The sequence below is a fragment of the Phoca vitulina genome, unplaced genomic scaffold (assembly GCF_004348235.1).
Source record: "Phoca vitulina isolate PV1807 unplaced genomic scaffold, GSC_HSeal_1.0 scaffold33, whole genome shotgun sequence".
Lineage (NCBI taxonomy): Eukaryota > Metazoa > Chordata > Mammalia > Carnivora > Phocidae > Phoca > Phoca vitulina.
The window spans coordinates 17,914,705-17,935,305 of NW_022589736.1; the positions used below are offsets into that span (position 1 = coordinate 17,914,705).

The 20,601-nt window shown below is 42.1% G+C and overlaps 1 protein-coding gene across 2 annotated transcripts in view; it reads right to left on the reverse strand.

The window, feature by feature from the left end:
* Positions 1-17,717, reverse strand: part of RSU1 (Ras suppressor protein 1) — a 191,303-nt gene extending 173,586 nt beyond the window's left edge. The window contains exons 1-2 of one of the 2 annotated variants that reach the window (XM_032426088.1): positions 17,475-17,716; positions 17,115-17,226 (exon numbers count right to left, since the gene is read on the reverse strand). In XM_032426088.1, coding sequence (XP_032281979.1) covers positions 17,115-17,223 — 109 coding nt within the window. In that variant the 5' untranslated portion in view covers positions 17,224-17,226; positions 17,475-17,716. Of the gene's footprint in view, positions 1-17,114; positions 17,227-17,474 lie in introns of both variants that reach the window. The other variant, XM_032426089.1, reaches the window with a different exon arrangement.
* Between the last annotated feature and the right edge of the window lie 2,884 nt (positions 17,718-20,601).

Consider the following 20,601-nt stretch of genomic DNA (forward strand, 5'->3'; position numbering starts at 1 on the left):
ACCAACATGGGAGAAGGTAATACCCAACTCTGGCCTCCTCTCACCTTCCTATTTCACCTAAGGAAAGAAAAATGCTGGAAAGCATTTTGGAAGGTCACAGCCCAGGAGCCCAAGCTTACTAACAGAATTTTAGAAAACTTCTCCCCCTCCCACACCTCATCAATAGGGTTCCCACATGAGATTATAGCTAAAAAACTACAATGATCAAACACTACTAAGAAGGAATCTCTAAGAAACCCGAAGACAACAGGAAAGACAAAAACAAGAATAATGGGAGGAAATTCTAGTCTATGAATCCTATACGTACAGCAAACAAACCTCACATTAAAGGCCTTTTTACCTCACTTCCTTTTTCCTAAGGCATCATGTCTGGCTTTCAACAAAATTACAAGGCAAACTAAAAGGCAAAAACATAGTCTAAAGAGACAAGGCAAGCAACAAAACCAGACTCAGGACAAAGCCTTTGGAATTACCAGAATGGGGATAGAAGATAACTCTGATTGATATGTGAAGGCTTTAGTGGAAAATTAGCCAACATGCAAGAAACCAACACATAATATAAGCAGAAAGAAGGCAACTCTAAGAATCAAAAGGAAATGTTAGAAATCCAAACAGATCAATATATGTCTTTGATGAGCATATCAGCAGATTTGACACAGTCATGTGAGCTTGAAGATAAGTCAACATAAACTTGACAAACTGAAAAACAAAGAGAAAAAAGAATTAAAATAATGGAACAGAATATCCAAAAACTATGGGACAACTACTATAGGTATAATATACACATAACAGGAATACCAGAGCCAAAAAAAAAGAGGGAGAGAAAGGAACAGAAGAAATACTTCAAGTTCTAATGGCTGAGAATTTTCCAAATTTAATGATAGACCCAAACCACCAAACCAACATATCCACCTTGAATATTTACCAAAAGTTAAGGATAGGCTATTTACCTACAAGGATAATTACCAAAAAATTTGTACCTAGGTATACCATATTCAAACTGAAGAAAATCAAAGACAAAGAGTAAACATTTAAAGAATCCAGAGAGGAAAAAAAGACAAAACACTACTTATATATGAACAAGAATAAAAACTCCATTGGCCTTCTCTTCAGAAACCATGCATGGAAGAAGAGAATAGAATCAAATACTTAAGTGTTGAAGAAAAAAACCCACCAGCCACCAAGTCTACATCCAGCAAAATTATCCCTGACTTTCTCATACTAAGAAAAATTGAGGGAAACCATTGCCAATGGATTTGCTTTAAGAAAAAATATTAAAAGAAGTTCTTCAGGGGGCGCCTGAGTGGCTCAGTCGGTTAAGCATGACTCTTGGTTCTGGCTCAGGTCATGAGCTTGCGGTCGTGAGATCAAGCCCTGCACCATGCTGAGTGTGGAGCCTGCTTAAGATTCATTCTCTCCCTCTGTCCCTTCCCCCAGCTCCCACTCACACATGCATGCATGCACGCTCTCTCTAAAAAAAAAAAAAAAAAAAAAAAGCTCTTCAGAGGCAAATGGTAAACATCAGATAAAGGTCAGAAACTCAGAACTACATAAAGAAAGGTAGACAATTAGAAAAGGAATAAAAGTTATATAAAGTTATTATTAACTAGTCACATAGATAACTTTATAATTATAGCAAACAATGTATTGGTTGATTATTGCTTATGGATACGTAAAATGAATGACAGCAATGTACTAAGTGACAAGAGGTAGGAATGAGGATACTGTTCACTAATTCAAAAAGATATATGCACCCCTATGTTTACTGCAGCATTATTAACAATAGTCAAGATATGGAAGCAGTCTAAGTGTCCATCAATGGACGAATGGATAAGGAAGACATGGTGTACATACATATACACACCCACATCCATGAATTATTACAGAGCCATAAAAAAGGATGATGTTATGTCATTTGAGACAATATGAATGGACCTAAAGTGTATTATGCTAAGTGAAATAAGTCAGACTGGGAAAGACAAATTTTATATGATTCCACTCATAAGTGGAATCTAAAACATAATAATAAATGAACGAACAAAAAACAGAATCAGACCTTACAGAGAACAAACTGATGGTTGCCAGAAGGTAAGCATAAGTCACAGGAATAAAAGGCACATTGACTATAAGGAATATAGTCAATGATACTGTAATAGTGATGTATCAGGACAGATAGTATCCACCTTGTGGTGAACACAGCATAATGTATAACTTTGTCAAATCACTACATTGTATGCTTGAAACTGATGTAAAACTGTGTGCCAACGACACTCAAATCAATCAATCCATCAATCATTCATTCATTAAATGACATTGCAAAAAAAAAGAGAGAGAGAAAGAATACTGTTTACAGTGCCTGTACAATTAAGTAGTATAGTTGAAAGTAGATTTAAATTAGCTGTAAAGGGGCGCCTGGGTGGCTCAGTTGTTAAGCATCTGCCTTTGGCTCAGGTCATGATCCCAGGGTCCTGGGATCGAGCCCCGCATCCGGCTCCCTGCTCAGCAGGAAGCCTGCTTCTCCCTCTCCCACTCCCCCTGCTTGTGTTCCCTCTCTCACTGTCTCTCTCGGTCAAATAAATAAATAAAATCTTTTAAAAATTTTAAAAATAAAAAAATTAATTAGCTGTAAAGTATATTACAGACTCTTGGGCAACCACTAAAAAATTAAAAAAATATAACTGATACGCTAGGAGAGGTAAAAAAAAAAAAAAAAAGAAAAATCTAACTCTCCACAAAAACCAGAGAAAGCAGAAAAAGACAAAAAAGAACAAAAAACCATGATAACAAATAGAAAAGCTATAAATAAGATAAAAATTCATCCAAGTATATTGATAATCATTTTAAATGTGAATGGTCTAAATATACCAATTAAAAGAGACTATCAGAGTGAATAAAAAATAAGATCTGATTCTATGTTGTCTGAAATAAACCCACTTTAAATATGAAGCCACTGATAGTTTAAAAGTAACAGAACAGAGAAAGATATACCATGCTAACACTTAAAAACAAAAAGGAAAAGCCAGATAGGCATATTGATTTCAGATAGACTTTAGAGCAAAGAATATTATCAAGGATAAATAGGGGATTACATAATGATAAAGGGATCACTTATCCAAGGAGACTTAATAATCCTCACTGTTCATGCACCTAACAACAGAGCATCAAAATACATAACGTAAAAGCTAACAGAACTGCAAGGAGAAACAGGCAAATGAATTATGGTAGTTGGACACTTCAACACCCCTCTATCAGTAACTGACAGGTCCAACAGGCAGAAAAACTAAGCAACATCAATCGTACCTAACTGACATTTGTAAAATACTTCATCAGCAGAATACATCAATAGAATACACATTCTTCTCAGGCTCACACAGAGCATTCACCAAGACAGACCACATTCTGGATCGTACAACACACCTTAACAGATTTAAAATAACAGGAGCACCTGGGTGGCTCAGTCAGTTAAGCGGCAGGCTCTTGGTTTTGGCTCAGGTCACAATCTCAAGGTCCTGGGATCAAGCCCCACGTCGGGCTCTGGGCTTAGCGGGGAGTCTGATTGAGGATTCTCTCTCTCCCTCTCCCTCTGCCCCCCTGCTCCCGCTGGAGCACTCTCTCACTCTCTTTTTCTCTCTCTAAAATAAATAATAAACCTTTTAAAATTTTTTTTAAATAACAGATATCAGGGGCGGCTGGGTGGCTCAGTCGGTTAAGTGTCTGACTCTTGATCTTAGCTCAGGTCTTGATCTCTGGGTCGTTAGTTCAAGCCCCGAGTTGGGCTCCATGCTGGGCCTGGAGCCTACTTAATTAAAAAACAAAAACAAAAACAAAACAGAAATCATATAATGTATGCTCTCAAACCACAATGAAGTTGAATTAAAAAATAGTAATAGAAAAATACCCAGAAAATCCCAAAATATGTAGAGATTAACAACATACTTCTAAATAATACATGGGTCAAAGAAGAAATCTCAAGAGAAATTTAAAATATTTTGAACTAAGTGAAAATGAACTACTATTTTAGTAAAATGTGTGGAATCCACGAAAAGCAGTGCTTATTAGGAAGCTTACAGCATTGATACATATATCAGAAAAGAATGAACATCTTTAAAACAAGTAATCTAAGCTTCCATTTTAGGACACCAGAAAAATAAGAACAAATTAAATCCAAAGCAAACAGAAGAAAAGAGATAATAAATACTAGAGCAGCATCGGGGCGCCTGGGTGGCTCAGTCGGTTGAGCGGCTGCCTTCGGCTCAGGTCATGATCCCGGAGTTCTGGGATCGAGCCCCACGTCGGGCTCCCTGCTCAGTGGAGAGCCTGCTTCTCCCTCTCCCTCTGCCTGCCTCTCTGCCTACTTGTGCTCTCTCTCTCTGTCAAATAAATATATAAAATCTTTAATAAATAAATAAATAAATAAATAAATAAATAAATACTAGAGCAGGAACCAAGAAACTGAAAACAGGAAATCAATAGAGAATATCAAGTTGGTTCTTTGAAAGATCAATAAAATTGATAAACCTGCAGCCAAGTTAACCAGGAAAAAAAAAAAGCACAAATTACTAATATCAGAAATAAAAGGAAGGCCATCATTACTGATCTCGTTAATGTTAAAAAGGATAATAAAGGATTATGAAGAACTCTATATCCATAATCTACAGATGCAATGTAATCCCAATTAAAATCCTAGCAAGTTTATTCTGTGGATGTCAATAAATTAAAGTTTATACGGAAAGGCAAAAGACTCAGAATAGCCAATAAAATACTGAAGAAGAAAAACAAACTCAGAAAATTGACACTCCCCAACTTCAAAATTTACTATAAAGTCACTGTAATAAAGACAGTGTGGTACTGGTCAAAGAACAGAGAGATCAATGGAGCAGAAGAGGGCCTAGAAACAGACCCACGCGAATACAATCGCTCTTTCACAAAGGAGCAAAAGTAATTCAGCGGAAAAAAGGTATCTTTTCAACAAGTGGTGCTTGGAGAACTAGACATCCACATGCCAAAAACAAACAAAAACAATCTAGACACAGAACTTACACCTTTCACAAGAATTAACTCAAAATGTATCACAGACCTAAATGTAAAATGCAAAACCTTAAGACTTCTAGCATACAACACAGGAGAAAATCAAGGTGGCCCCAGATTTGGAAATGACTTTTTAGATAGCACTAAACACACTATCCAGAAACAAAAAGGTAGTGAGACTTCACTAAAATTTAGAATTTCTCCTTTGTGAAAGATAATGGTAAGAAAATGAAAAGAGAAACGGACAAAATTTTTGCAAAACAAATATCTGACATAGGACTATCTAATATACACAAATAACTTTTAAAACTCAACAATAAAACAACCCAATTAAAAAAAGGGCCAAAGAACTTAACAGACACCTCATCGAAGAAGATCTACAAATGGCAAATAAGCATGTGAAAATACTGTCTATATCATATGCCATTAAGGAATCAGAAATTAAAACAATGAGATACCACGACACATCTATTAGAATGGTTAAAATCCAGAGCACTCACACCACCAAATTCTGGTGAGGAGAAACAGAAACAACTCTCATACATCACTTGAAGGAACACAAAATGGTAGAGCCACTTTGGGAGACATTTTGTCAGTTTCTTATTAAACGAACTATACTCTTACCATATGATCTAACAATTGTGTTCCTTGGTATTTATGCAAATGAGTTAAAAAAACTGTAACCACACAAAAATCTGTACATGGATGTTTACAGCAGCTTTATTCCTAAGTGCCCAAACTTGGAAGCCACCAAGATGCCCTTCAGTGGGAGAATGGTTAAGTTAACTGTGGCACATGCAGACAATGGAGCGTTATTCAATAATACAAAGATATATAAAAAAAACAAATGAATAAAAAAACAAAAAGCAGATCAGACTTGCAAATACAGAGAACAAACTGATGGTTGCCAGAGGGAAGAGGAGTAGGAGATTCAGGCTTTCAGTTATGGAGTAAGTCATGGGAATAAAACGTACAGTATGGGGTGGGCGCCTGGGTGACTCAGTCGGTTAAGCATCTGACTCTTGATTTTGGCTCAGGTCGTGAGATCGAGCCCCACCCTGGGGCTCCACGCTCATCGTGGAGCCTGCTTAAGATTCTCTCTCTCCCTCTGCCCCTCCCGCCACCCTACTCCCACTCGCTCTCTCTCTCAAAAAAAAAAGAGAAAAAGAAAAAAAAAAAGGTACAACACAGGGAATACAGTCCGTGATACCATAATAGCGTTGTATGGTGACAGAGGATAGCTACACCTGCGGTGAGCACAGCATAAGGAAATCAGAAGTTTCATCACTACGTTGTACACCTGAAGCTAATATAACATTGTGTGTCAACTATACTAAAAAAAATTTCTAAATAATAAAAATATATGAGCCATCAAGCCAAGAAAAGACACAGAAGAACCTTAAATGCACATCGCTAAGTGAAAGAAGACTTTCTATAAAGATTACATACTATAGGATTTCAACTATATGACATTCTGGAAAAAACAGAACTACAGAGACATAAAATTCCAATGGTTGCCTGGGGTTTGCAGGGAGGTAATGAGGGAGAGAGAGAAAAGTAAGTGGAGTGCAGAGGATATTTAGGGCAGTGAAACCATCCTGTAAGATGTTACGCATTTGTTAAAACCCAGAGAATGTTACAACACGGAGGAAACTATGGACTACAGTTAATAATTTCTGGACACTGGCCCATCAATTTTAATAAATCACCACACTTATGTCAGATGTTAATGACAGGGGAAACTGCTTTAAAAAATAAAGTCCGATAAAAACAAAAACAGGAGGGGAGAGTATACACACAAAACAATGGTTTTTAGCAAGATCAGGGGGGATCTTAGTACTGACAACTGCGTGTAACATACCAACATACCAAGTCAGAAACTCTGAGCCATTCTAGTTCTCTCATTATTTGTATCCCCGAGAATCAGGATTCTCAGCACGGAAGACACACAACAGACGTGTAATGTAGAAGGAAAAGCCTTTGCAGTCCTATATTTGAATCAGAACTCACTAGATATTTTATCTTTAAAAATATGGTTTTAACTTAGCCCTATCCATTTAAAAAGTCCTAAAAAACACGAACGGCCCAGCAGTGAGGAGTACCCTAGAGCCCAGATTGGGGCTAATATTTATACTTCCCTCTAAGACAGACAAACAAAAACAGGGTTTCTGTTTTTGTTTTGTTTTTTAAGATTTTTTATTTATTTACTTGACAGAGAAAGAGAGCACAAGCAGGGGGAGCAGAAGGCAGAGGGAGAGGGAGAAGCAGGCTCCCCTCTGAGCAGGGAGCCCGATGCGGGGCTCATCCCAGGACCCTGGGATCATGACCTGAGCCAAAGGCAGACGCTTAACCGACTGAGCCACCCAGGCACCCTAACAGGGTTTCTTAGAGGAATGGCTGATCCTAGGTCTGGGGCTGGAATTTAGACACATCGGGAACAGCCTGGTACTGCAGATGGCAAGGAAGCGGTCAGAAGACAGTCCTTCCAATGGAAAGACCAGGTCAAGTGGATGGGAGAACCAACTAGAAGAGGCTCCCACAGGCCAAAAATGAACAAGAGGCGTTTGAACAGTGATTGCACAACTATGGTGTGGAAGGAGGCAAACTCACTGGTTTAAGCAAAACTTCTGCCACCTGTTTCCACACTCAGAGCTTCTCTTCTAATCAGTCTGGGGTGTGGCCTAAGCATTAGGAAGTTGAAAAGTTCCCTAGGTGGGTCTAATTTGCAGCCAAGTTGGCAAGCTAGTAGTAGAGAAGGTACTGACCGACAAACAAGGTACTTCTCAGAGACAGGCTTGAGGTGCAAACAAGCCTTCTGGGAAGAGGGCAACATACAGAACAAGCACCTGACCTGGCCAGCATGGGCTGCAAGATCTCATTACGCATTAACAACATTCACCCTTTGCCCGTTGTAGAAGTTTCGAGAGTCTTGCCCATTTTGGTGATTCTTGCCTTCCATTTTTAAAAGTATGGAAGAGCACATTCCTGACCCAACAATTCCATTCCTGGGTCCATAACCTACAGAAATGATTATGTGTGTTCACCCAAAGACCTGGGTTCAGAGGTTCAAAGCAGCACCATTCATGACCGCCCTCATCTGGAAATGACCCAAATGTCTGGCCACAGGGAAGTGAAGGAATGAACTGAGGCAGAACTCACACGCTGGACCTAAAGCCAACTTTACAGCATGAATGAACCTCACATGATGTTAAGCAAGAGAATCAGATACTCAAGAGTGAGCACATATAATCCTCTTTTATTTAATGACGTATAAAAAGAGGCAAAACTATGTTTTCGGAGTCAGGACAGTGTGCATCCTTGAAGGGATAATGAGCGGGAGGTGCAAGGCTTCCCAGGCTGTTGGTTTAAAAATGTGTCACGCTGTACCGTGACATATACACTGATCCAAATGAATGCTTCAATAAAGTGTTTCTGAAGTGGATTTTTTTTTTAAAGTATGTGTAAGTGTTTGAGAAAGAAGGTTCCTGTTTCCTTGGCCCAGTCAGCATGGGCAGGTCAGCATCCCCAAATGCATTCCTACATCAATACAGAATTATTAGCCCACAGAGAGCAGGTACCACGGCTTCTAGAACAGGACTGGACTGTCAGTAGCCACTCTGTGTACGCTTGCCGAGTTAGCTGTTTCATCTTTGTAGGTACATGTGCCTGTCAAAAATGGTGGTGACATGAGGCCAGACAGCGTAAGCTAAGAGCACAGTTTCTAAAGCCTGACTACCTGGGTTCAAATCCTGGCTCTATTCTTATTAGCTGTGTGACCGGAAGCAAGTTAACTTTAGTTCAGCTCTAAACTGGATGATGAGGATGACAACAATCATAATGAAACTGTGGGTTTAAAAGAAATAATCAGTAAGGGGCACCTGGGGGGGCTCAGTCGGTTAAGCGTCTGACTTTGGCTCGGGTCATGATCCCGGGGTCCTGGGATCGAGCCCCGTGTTGGGAATCCATGCTCAGCGGGGAGTCTGCTTGAGATTCTCTCTCTCTCCCTCTCCTGCTGCCCCTCCCCTGCTTGCATGTGCTCTCTCAAAAATAAATAAATCTTTAAAAAAAATAATCCATAAGGAGAGCTTAGTACAATAACCTGGCACATGGTAAGCAATGTATTTGTATAGTATGTATATATAGCATATTTTAATTATATTATCAATTATTTTGAAAGCTTCTGATAAAGGATGCACAATTGGAAGGATACAAATATATAATAGGTTAAACAGGTATCTTCCTCATAACCTGAGGGCTTAAATATTTACAGCTCTGAAAAAAATCACTTGACATATGAGTATCTGCAAAACCACCACTCATATACTGTGGTTGCAAAGCATGTTACCAGTCTCTGGTGTGAGAGGCCAAGACCCCTTCCCAATTACCCGGTGTGATGTGTGCCTTTCATTTGACTCACTTTAGCTGTAAAATTATAAACTATTCTGAGTCCAGAGAAATAATTAACAGATATGAAAAGAAATATAGTAAATGAAAAGGTTCTTTATGAAGTACAGGTAGATTATAACTAAAGTTAACATTTCATGCATTCAGGTTTATTCTAAGAACCAGTATTTCCCCAACAGAATCTCTCCAGCACCATACTTCACAGTGTTTTAAGCTAACGTTCTGTTTGAGGACAGAAAAAATGAATCCATATACAGTAAAAAGATCTCACATCTGATCATTAAATTCAGTTAAAATTAATGGTTTTTCAGAAAACCGTAAGGAAAGGGGGAGGGTCACATTGACCAGATAAAAAAGTTGCTTCTAGTGTTTTCTTCAACCATTAAAATTCAGCAACAGCATGATAAACCTACGCTTCCGAGCTGGCAGGGCTGGCCGAATGACACGTTTTATTTGCCTAGTACAGTGTTTTTAAAGAATTCTGCAACTGAAGGCCTTGAGGTCAGGCCTGTGGCGCCAGTCAGCCCCGAAAATCACCACTCTTTCACATCTGAACCAGCCCCTGTCGCACTTCAGGGGTGCAAACAACACAGCACAGTGTATGGAACAAAGTGTGGGCCACACTTCAGCGTGAACTCCCACTCCACCACTACCTGTGTGGTGCTGGGGCTCCAGAGAACTTTCTGCTTCCCCAGCCGGTAGAACACGGACAATTATCATCTGCCCGGAAGGGTGATATTATAAAAGCATAAGCAACCTAAGCACTCACGCACAGATCATTCAGCACCTCTCATGTAGATGCTATGAGCTGAACTGTGGCCCCCTAAACTTTGTATGCTGAAGCCCAACCCCCAGTGTCTCAGAATGTGCCCCGATGTGGAGACAAGACTTGTAATGAGGTGATGAAGTTAAAACGAGGCCATTCAAGTGAGCTATAATCCAAGCGACTGGTGTCCTTCTGAGAAGAGGGAAGTGGACACGCAGAGAAACACCACGGCCGTGGGTCCACAGGGGAAAGACCACGTGAGGACACCGCCAGAGCTGAGGGGAAACCCAGCCCTGCAAACACTGTGGTCTCGGACTCCCAGCCTCCAGCACTGTGAGACGTAAATGCCTGTTCTTTAAGCCCCCCGGTCTGTGCTACTTTGTATGGAAGCCCCTAGCAGACTAATAAAGCAGAGAATGTTACACCTTCCTGTATCTTCCTGGTTTAACCAATACCTCAAATCCAAAATACCGTTTCACATTGTCAAGCAGCTCACCCTGGTGACATCTGCCCAAGGGGGGCCCTGCAGATTCCATTTCTCCCTCATGTTTCATGGGGCAAACACACTGATGGGTCAGCCCCTCTCCATTCAGAAGCCCCTGGGCCTCCGGGCCTTGCTTTGGGCCGGCAAGGCGGTTATGAAACACGCCAATACTACAGATACTCCGGATCAGACAGAACCTAACAGAGGTGAGGTTTCTTGGACTGTGAGTTTCATGCGTGAAGTACCATAAAAGGGGCATGAGGAGGCATGAGGAGAAAGGATGCAACTACCCAGGTAGCAGTGGACGATGGGGCAGGAGATGGTGTGTAGGCTCCCAAGGAAGCTTGGAGCAAAACACAGAAGCTCAACACTGACCCCTGCCGGCCAGGCACTTGATCTCCACAGACTGCTCCTCGGCCCCATCTTTATGCTCTTTTGCTTTAAAAAATAAAAAACCAACCTGCACAAACTTGCTATTCAAGGAACCAAAGGTGACGCAGAGAAATCATCTCTAGTTTTTGCTTGGTAACAGTGGATCTCGTATACTGAGATCAAATTTCTTTGAACCAGGTTTATGTAAATTTATGGAAAGAAGAGGCAGGATATGGCTCTCGATTATTATCCATACCAATTCTAGCACTAATTATCACAATAAAGAGCTGACGATAATGGCAAAGCAGTGGGTGTTACGGTTTCTGACGATAAAAATCTAACTACCTCAGGTTCATTAGACAGCTTACAGTTTTCTTAACGTAGCAAATACTACTTTATCAATGGACAATTAAAGATTCAATATGTAGGAAACTCCCAAAGAGACTTGGCTTGGATAGCACCCATCCTGGAAAAAAAATGATAATAAATTCAATAAACAGCTATTGGAGGATATATGGTATTTTACTTATTAGTTGAAAAAATGGCTAACATTTTTTAATGCCTGTCATTCTCAAAAGCCACAAGCACATCACAACCGAAATCCTATGAAATGCCCCGCTGCCTCCCCAGACACCTCCCACGTTGTCCAGGGCTCAGAATTTGCCAGGTGAGGCCACCGTTTTCCTCCTGGCCCTGTCACATCAGACATGCCCATCTAACTTCTCGGGAATTCTCAAGCAGGTAAGCAAAGAGGCACTGGGTGCCCAGACGTAATCAAACAGAGAGACAAGCAGGTAAAGGTCACCGGAAAAAGCACCATTACTGAGAATTCTAAAAACTAAAGAGACATGGTTTTCCATTTTTTACACACAGATAAAACAGATTTTTAAAATACCAGTAATAGTGCATATTAAGACTAATATGTGCCATGCTATTGAATGAAAGTTTGTGTCCCCCCAAAATTCATATACTGACACCTAACACCCATCTGTGATGGGATGAGGAGGTGGGGGGCCTTTGGGAAGTAACTAGGTCATAAGAGTGGAGCCCTCGGGAATGGGATTAGTGTCCTTATAAAAGACACCTGAGAGAGGTCCCTTACCCCTTTCACCCTAGGAGGACGCTGTGGACACAGCGGTCTATGAGCCAGGAAGTAAATCCTCACCAAATACTGAACCTGCCTGTGCCCTGATCTTGGACTTCCAGCCTCCAGAAATGTAAGAAATAAATTTCTGTTGCTTGTAAGCCACCCAGCCTTGGTCCTGCTACAGGAGCCCAAGTGGACTGAGACAGGCCAGATTCCATACTAGCTACTTGACAGATGACAACTCACGGCAATTCTACAAGGTCTACTAATTTTACTACTCCCGTTTTATAGATGCATGAGGCACTGAGAAGTTAAGTGACTTGCCCAAGGTTACACAACTGGGGGGGATAAAAAGCTGCTTACCAAAAAAGAGGCCATGGATGACATGTCCTATCATGGCTGAAATGTCAAAAGACTGAAAAATAGTAAAAGCTCGTTATTAGTTCAGTCACACCAAAAGGGGTCCCAATTATTCGTAATTTATTTCTTGTCTGGGGGAGACATTTTCAGTGTTTACACTGTCCTGAAATCAAAAATAGAATCCCGAACAGTTTGTAGCCTGCTCCTGCTGGTTGTAACAGGCCTTCCCTCTGGAGAGTTGGGGCGAGGTCTGCGAAAGGGGAGTCCGAGGATATGTTCCTTCTCTGCTACGTTTTCTAGCCTAGCTCACCCCAACTCTTAACTGAGAGCAATCCTTCGTCAGCGAACTTTCTCCAAGCACTGGACAAGTGCACACCAGGCCCGGAAGAGCTACTGAAACCAAGCTGATGGGATGGTGGGTTAAAATTAGCACCTGGGGAGCTTCTCGGAGGAGGTGACCCAAGACTGGAGCCATGTGAATGGACAGGTCATTCCTTCCTTCAGCAAGTGCTAACTGCCAAGGGGTGGAGGAGGCTGGCTGGGGAGAAAAGGGAAAAGGGCTTCCCAGGCCAAGATCCCGCAGGTTGAAAAATACAAAGATGGGCATATCTGAGCAACTTAGAAAAGTAAAAAAGGAAAGGTCTTACTAAAGATCACAGCTAACATGACATGGTCTTCCCAGCTCCTTTCTCTTTCCTCAGAGACAGCCTGCATTGATAAAAACTCCTAACAGGGTGACCACTTCCAGGTTTAACAGGGCTTTTGAAACAGCCCTTCCAGAAAACCTGTGATTACGTTTGTTGATTATTTTGCATGGTTCTTTAGCAAGACCACTGCCTCGAAGGCAGGTTATTTTTCTTTTTTATAATTTATCTGAAAGATACTTTAGTCTAACCTAGGGGGAAAAAACAAAAACAAAAACAAAAAAAACCTGATAAAGGTTTGACCATCTAGAGGGCAATAAACTTGAAGAGATTAAAAAAAAAAAAACGTCACAAAAGACTTAAATAAAAGAAATGAAAAAAGTCTCCCTGGCTACTAATGGAATTCTCTGCTCCCACGGAAGCTGATTACAGGAGCCTTCAAAAGCAGCTTTATCACCCAGGTGAGGACAGCCGCAGTGTGGCAGAGTTCCTCCATGAGATCTCTTCAATAAAGAGAACAAAATTGCTACCATTACTCTTAGAAGCATTAAGGAGAACGGGTGTGCAGATTTCATGCCATGTGGGAGGAAAAAAAATAGGAAGGAAAATAAAATGAAGGGGTAATTTCAAAGAAACAGCAATCTAAATCTTTAAGAATCCTGGGCAAAAGCGCCAAACGTTCCAGGATCTCTTAAGCCACCAGAAAAAACATCAACATAGGACAAAAAGGCCTGAGCCAGATTCATTAGCCATGCTCTCCTTGGTCCAGTCCATCGACTATGTCGGAACCAGTTACATCTGAGGCTTCCCCGGCTCTATCTGGATGTTCCTATCAGAGTTAACATTCAGTACGTGCTCACTCAGTACCAGGCTGGGCGCTAAGCGCTAGACATGCTTCAGTGCCCTTAAGCACTGATCCAGTCCTAACAAGTGCGTACCTACATTTCCATGTGATGAAGAGGACTCAAGGCTCAGAAAGGTTAAGCAGCTTCTCTAAAGTACACAGCACTACGCACAAGATGGAGAATCTGAGTCCAGCCTATGCAACTCCAAGGCCCCACTGGTAAGCACTGCCTCTCAGAGAGGGATCTGACTGCATCGAGAATCTGGCTCAACGGAAAATTAGAATCTGTCTGATGTCTGTCTCCAGCCTATGAAGTTTTCCCCATCAGAAAGCTTTTGGTACCTGAACTCCCAAAAACATTTTTTCAAGGCCCTTTACTGTCTCCAAGGAAGTAAAGTGCTGCATTTATATGACACAATTCTCCCAAGCAAAAAGACAGATAGTTCATGTGCTTAGAGTAAGAACAAAATGGGAATTTTGTTTTTCAAAACTTAATTCTTATCTTTTGAGAAACTCAACAAAGTAAGGATAATGAAGGAAAAGCTTGAGACACAATAACCATTCTCTGTCCATGCGAGTGAACTCTTCCCTGTGTTTAATCTTCATAGTAAGACACAAAACCTCATGAATAGTTAAAACTTTACTAGTAAAGAAATAAGGGAATTCTTACGCTATAGTTTATGCAACCATGTCAAATATTTTAATATATAAGATGTTCAAATATATCCAGGAAGCATTATGTGCATCACCAATAAATGAATGGGGGAATGGGCTTCTGAAAGCATCCTGGAAACTTCCAGGCTCCACGAGACCAGAGGTCAGGGAGTTTTGATAGAAAGCAGCCACTCTTTGGGTCTACACACACCACACACCACAGAGGCTGGAGAAGGTCAAATCTCCAAATTCACTTCCACCGAACTCCCCAAGAAGCAGCCTCGTTCTTCCTCAAGCTACTTCTCTGGGAGAACAGAAGAAAGATCTTGCTTTTCACCACCTAATACTACACCGGAAACATCTTTTTCAGGAAGCAAGTGGCTATCTTTTCTTCTTCAGTACAAGGCAAGGCTTCAAAGAGATAATGCAAGTGAACCAAAATAGCTATGCTGCTCTCCCTACTTATAAATATTACATAAAGAATCCTCTTCACAGCCAAGGGCTATGAAGTTCCCCTGCAGTGCTGAGGAACAGAGAGCCATGGGGCCAAAAGTATAGCGGAGCCGGGCCTCCTGCTTGTGCTCACCATCCTTTATTACAGCAGAGCCCCCCATGCTCACCACGACCTAGGCAGAGCTGGGAAGGGGCAGTGCAAGCACACATCCAGATCTGCAATGGCCAATTCAGTCCCAGACACAGCGGCTCTGTTGCTGTCACCAAGAAGCCATCACCACTTGAGAGAGGCCAACTCATCTCAAGAGGCTAAGATGCTAATGAGTACAAAAGCTAAAGCTCAGTGGCAGGAATCTTCCTGAGAGTTACCAAATGCAGACTGTCTATGACTTCTCATCCCCTGTCCTTTTGCAGAGATGTATCAAGAGCCCCAACCCCAACCTGTCCTGGGCACAAACCATGGGTTCACAGTAAATTTGACTCTGCTCTCTCCATACCTAACGAGCAATGCATCATCTTTTAGGGTCTCCTGGACATCTCCCCTCCTTCTCCAATGTCACGTCCTGGTCTGGATCTCATCAAACCTCAGGCCTAATCCATCAGGCTCTCCTTCATCCATCCAACATTTTGGAGCACCTACTGTGTTCCAGGCACTATAAAGAAGGCAAATATGAGTAATGCACAGCAATATTCCCCCCACTCTCCGATGTGGACGAGAGACATTTAGATTAAGAACACATCACAATCTCGTATAACAATAGCCATGAAGCAAGGCATATCCACCTTCACAGAGGAGGGGATGACTGTTAGCTTGACACCGACAGAGAAGGCTTCACAAAGGCTACGGTGTCTGGGCTGACTCCTGACAGATAAGTGAGAGGATGTGGGGGGAAGAGGAGAGGAAGGATACGATACTTCTAAGGCACAAGGACCTGAAAGAGTGTGTCCTGGTTGAAGGAGGGCAATTCGTTCAGCATGGCGGGGACGACAAAGGCATGCAAGGGATAGGAACTAAGGTAGGTTTGGGTCAGATTCAGAAAGGCTTTGCATGTCACGCCAAAGAACTTGGGGCATTACTGTCGGTAATGAACAACCAGAAGCGTTTAACGGAGAAAGTCCAAACTGAAGCCACATTCGGCCTGAAGACGTGTTTTACTTCACCTATAAAGTATGTTTAAAATACTGGAATTAGTTGCCAACATCTAAAAACTAGGAAATTTCATGTCAAAATCTGAACTCTTGTCTTCTTAACAACAACTACGGCAACACTAGGCCAACATCCCCAGGTGGTGACAATTGTCTGGATGTGAGGAGCAGGTGTAGCAGCCATCCCTCTTCTGACAGGATACTTTTTATGAAGTTCATGACCACACTGACCTTGGCCCCAAAAGATACCTGAGCTGCAATCTCTGGTTTAAAGGAGAGTTACACGGTAAGATATGTTGCAGAAAAATAACACTAGAAAGCAATACAGTGAGTAAACCACAGGGTCAGCAAAACTGGAGGCAAGAGGTCAAGCACAAGGAGGAGGTAACAAACGCCTCAACTAAGGAGAAAAAAAGAGCCAGAAAAGGGTAAGGAGCCAAAAAAGGTTTAACATACTGCAGGCATAAGAACAGTTATCACAGAACTTTTGTGTGGCAATTGTTGAAGGGTCGAAGACTATATGATGAGAAAGGAGGCGTAATTCAAAAGTGATTTTCAATAAAAATAAAGTGGGTTTTAAGTAAACTATGTGGGAAATCCACCCAAATGCCAACAATTCGCATAGACAACGGTGAGGTCCAGCAACAACTGTCTGTGATTCTCACCCTGGACTCTCAGGTTCGTCCTCCAGTCGGGACGGAACGTACCCTGATTGCTAACTTTCTGAGCTAAGCTCTCTCGACAGGTGATGCTTACAAGCAGGGCGTGACGATGTGAATCATTATAACCTCTCATACCGCGGCCGGCAGCTACTTGGAAAATTTAAAAACCCTCCCGGTGCTGCAAGGGGAAGGCCCAGCCCCAGAACTTACACAAGCCGTTGACATCCAGCATGTTGGAGATGCCCCGGTCACTCATGTCCACTTCCGGCTGGTTCTTCTCCCGGCTCTCCTCCACCAACTTTTTCAGAGACTTGGACATATTCTGTACCAAACGACAACAACGAAGCGCGTGGGCGAGGGCGGGGGGGGGGGGTGCAGGGATAGAAAGGGGAGACGCCGCGGGCTGGCACTGTCCAGTTTTGCCCTAGCCTTGGAAGGTGGGCATCAGCGGGCAGGGTCCCGGTGCAGGAGGGGGAGGGGACGGGGCTGGGGGGGGGAGTGGGAGGCGTCCGATACCGCTCCGGCAGCGCGCAGAGTGGCGAACCCAAGTGCGATGCCACACACACTCACCGCGGAGGGCAGCGCCTAACAAGCTGGGCGAGGGAAGCACAGGTTTCCGCAGGGCGCACCTCAGTGGCAAGAGATGCACTCGGTCAGTGCAAAACGCGGACCGGAACGAGGAACACGCCCTGTCCCGGAGCTCGGCGCAGGCGCACACCCTGCGGCTCGCAGCTCCACGCCCCGCCCGCGCCTGACCCTTCCCAAATTAGGAGAACAGTTCACTAGACGTGGCTCTAGGGTGAGGCTCCGCCCACAAAGGAATGTGTACCCCGCGGCCGACCAATCACATCCGTCATTTGGCCTCGAGACTCCCCCCACCCCGAGCTTTATCCGTCCCCCTGGAATGCGCTCGGGTTTGCCATTCGGAGAGGACTGGGCTTGGCGCAAGCGCACTAGGGTTGGCGCAGGCTCAGTTCATGGGCCGAAGCGCGGAGAGCTGTGGGCGGAAGCGGGAAAGTTTGGGGCGGGACTGTGAAGTAAGAGGGTTGTAGCTGAACTTGGGAACTGGGGAAGCGAGAAGTTGTGTGTCTGTGTCCTGCTTCTTTAACTGTGGTTCGGTTTTCAGAAGTCGCTATCCTGAGTCTCGTCCCCACAGTCGTGCCTCTCGCTGAATCATGAGCTTCTCCAATACAAGAACGGCATCTGTATTCCCAGCACCCAGCTGGGAATCACGGACCTCTGTGTCACGTGAAGGGGACTCGTACTGCGCTCAAAATTATGCCATATTTTAATTTGCATTCTATTGAATGATGAATTTTTTATACAATCTTCATTGTTGGGTTTTTTTTACTAGACTTTCTGCTTTTCTTTTTCTTCCTGTGACTTTTTTACCTTATCTCTAAGAACATACAGTTTTTCATGCCTTTCTGTTGCTTGAAATTCAACGAATTCTTTTTTTTAAAAAAGACTTTATTTATTTACTTACTTATTGAAGAGAGAGAGGGGGAGAGCACGCACAAGCAGGGGGGAAAGGTGGAGATTCCCCACAGAGCAAGGGAGCCAGCCTGGTGGCTGAGATCTTGGACCAAGGACCCTGAGATCTTGACCTGAGCTGAAGGCAGCTGCTTAACCGACTGAGTCACCCAGGCGCCTCATCAATGAATTCGTTTTGAAGACTTTAGAAAGCTACTAACTTTCTGCTCTCACTTACACTAATAATTTCTGGTCTTCCAGCTGAGAGGTGATCTGTAGTTTCTTTCACTTGGTTCCCGAGTTTAAACTGACCTTTCTTGTATACATCTTGCTGGAGTACCGCTCAAGTAAACCGCTCTAAAACGGTGTTCAGGAGGCACAAATTTTGAGTAGTTGTAGTTGTATGTTTCAAAATGTCCTTCTTTTGCCCACACCTTTATAATTTGCCTAGCACGGAATTTTAGGTTCAGTATCAGTTTGTCTTTGATCTCAAAAGCATAGTTCCACTGACCTATGCTTCCAATGTTGATGCTCAGAAATGTGTCATTCTCTTCACTTCTTTGCGGGGAACTGTTGTTTTCCCTTGGGAAGCATTTGTGATCTTTTAATTATTTACCATGTTCTGAAATATCACCATAATATTTCCAATTGGGGGTCTTTTTAAATTTAATCTGTTTTGCACCCATTTGGCCCTTTTTCAGCTGAAAATTCATTTCTTTCTTCCTCTCTGGAAATTGTTTCTGTTATTTCTTTGAAATTTCTTTCCTGCCATTTTCTCTGATTTAGCATGTTCAGGAAATCTGTCAGGCAGATGGCAGCCTCCTAGGACAATTTCCTTTAGTTATCTTTTCCCCCCCCTCATGTATTTTATTTATCTTCTTAACTTAATGTTTTGGGAAATATCTCAGTGTTATCTTCCAAACCTTCTATTAAAATTTTAAAAAGCAATTTTGGCTATTAACCAAAAATACTTTGTAAGACCTCTTTTTTGTTTATTCAACCCAGGCTTTTGTTTCATGAGTGCACTGGTCAAATATCTCTGAGGATAACAATTTTTAAATGTTTCTTCTGTTGAAAGAATTGTGTTCCTTGTGCCCTTTTCTGTTACTTTATCTAGTTCCTTCCCATTTATACTGCTGTAATTCTTCCTGTCTGGTAATTCTTGGTTGTTTTTTCATAAACGATCATGAAGATCTGAGCTGATTTTTCTAGATAGCCAATGTGGTTTTTTCCTCTTCTATTTGTGATGTGTATTTGTTTCCCTCCTAGGTCAGCATTAATTTTCCCTGGGCTGTTGGTTAAATTTCTTCAGAGGTGAGATCCCAGTTTTATGCCTGCATGGAGTCACTAGGCTGATTTTGCTGACAGAGGGAAATGGTGAATTGCAAGCACCAACTAATAGAGTTCTTGTACCTCCTCGCGCTGCACCCGCCAGCCCCAGATCCAGATAATGCCTGAAAAGTCCATTTGCAATTCTGCTGCATATTTGTCTTGAAATTGCTTTGGGCTGCAGATTCTTTTTTTTTTTTTTCCTGTTTCATTTGTCAGCATGCTTTCATTCACTTCCTGTTTCCCAGAAATTTATTTTCATTTCTGTCATTCTCCTCTCATTCCTAGGTATGTGACCTGTGCAGTAACACAAATTCCATGCTTAGCTGGGCCACGTGCTTGGTTTAATGCTCTGCTGTCACCATCTTGAAATGTTTAATAACTTTGGAACAAGGGGCCGTGAATTTTCCTTTTGCACTGGGCCCTGCAAATTCTGTAGCCAGTCCTGCATGCAAAAGTTAATATTTATTAGAGCTTAAATCGCTTCCACAGCTTCACTGCCAAGTGCTCTGTGCTTAAGTACAGTCTCCGCTGTAATGCTTCCCATTGGGAGAAATGTACTACCCCCACCCCCAGCCCACAGAGCAGGCCAATCAAAGATAGAGTATGGAAGATGCTGGTCCACCTGAGGCACACCAGATTATGACAATTAAAGTAAATTAAGTAAATTTACATAAATTATTGCATGTATCATTAATTTTAAAAATGCCTTTTTATTCTCCAAGCTGTGTATAAATTTACATTTAGTTACCAAATTGAAATTTGAAAAGAAAATTTTTCATCATATATCCAATAGCTATCAGATCCTTTTTCTTCCAATAACTTCCCTCTTTAAATTATAGCCATGGGGTGATCTGTGGTCCCAATAAGTAAAAAGTTTTTTTCCATTATTTTT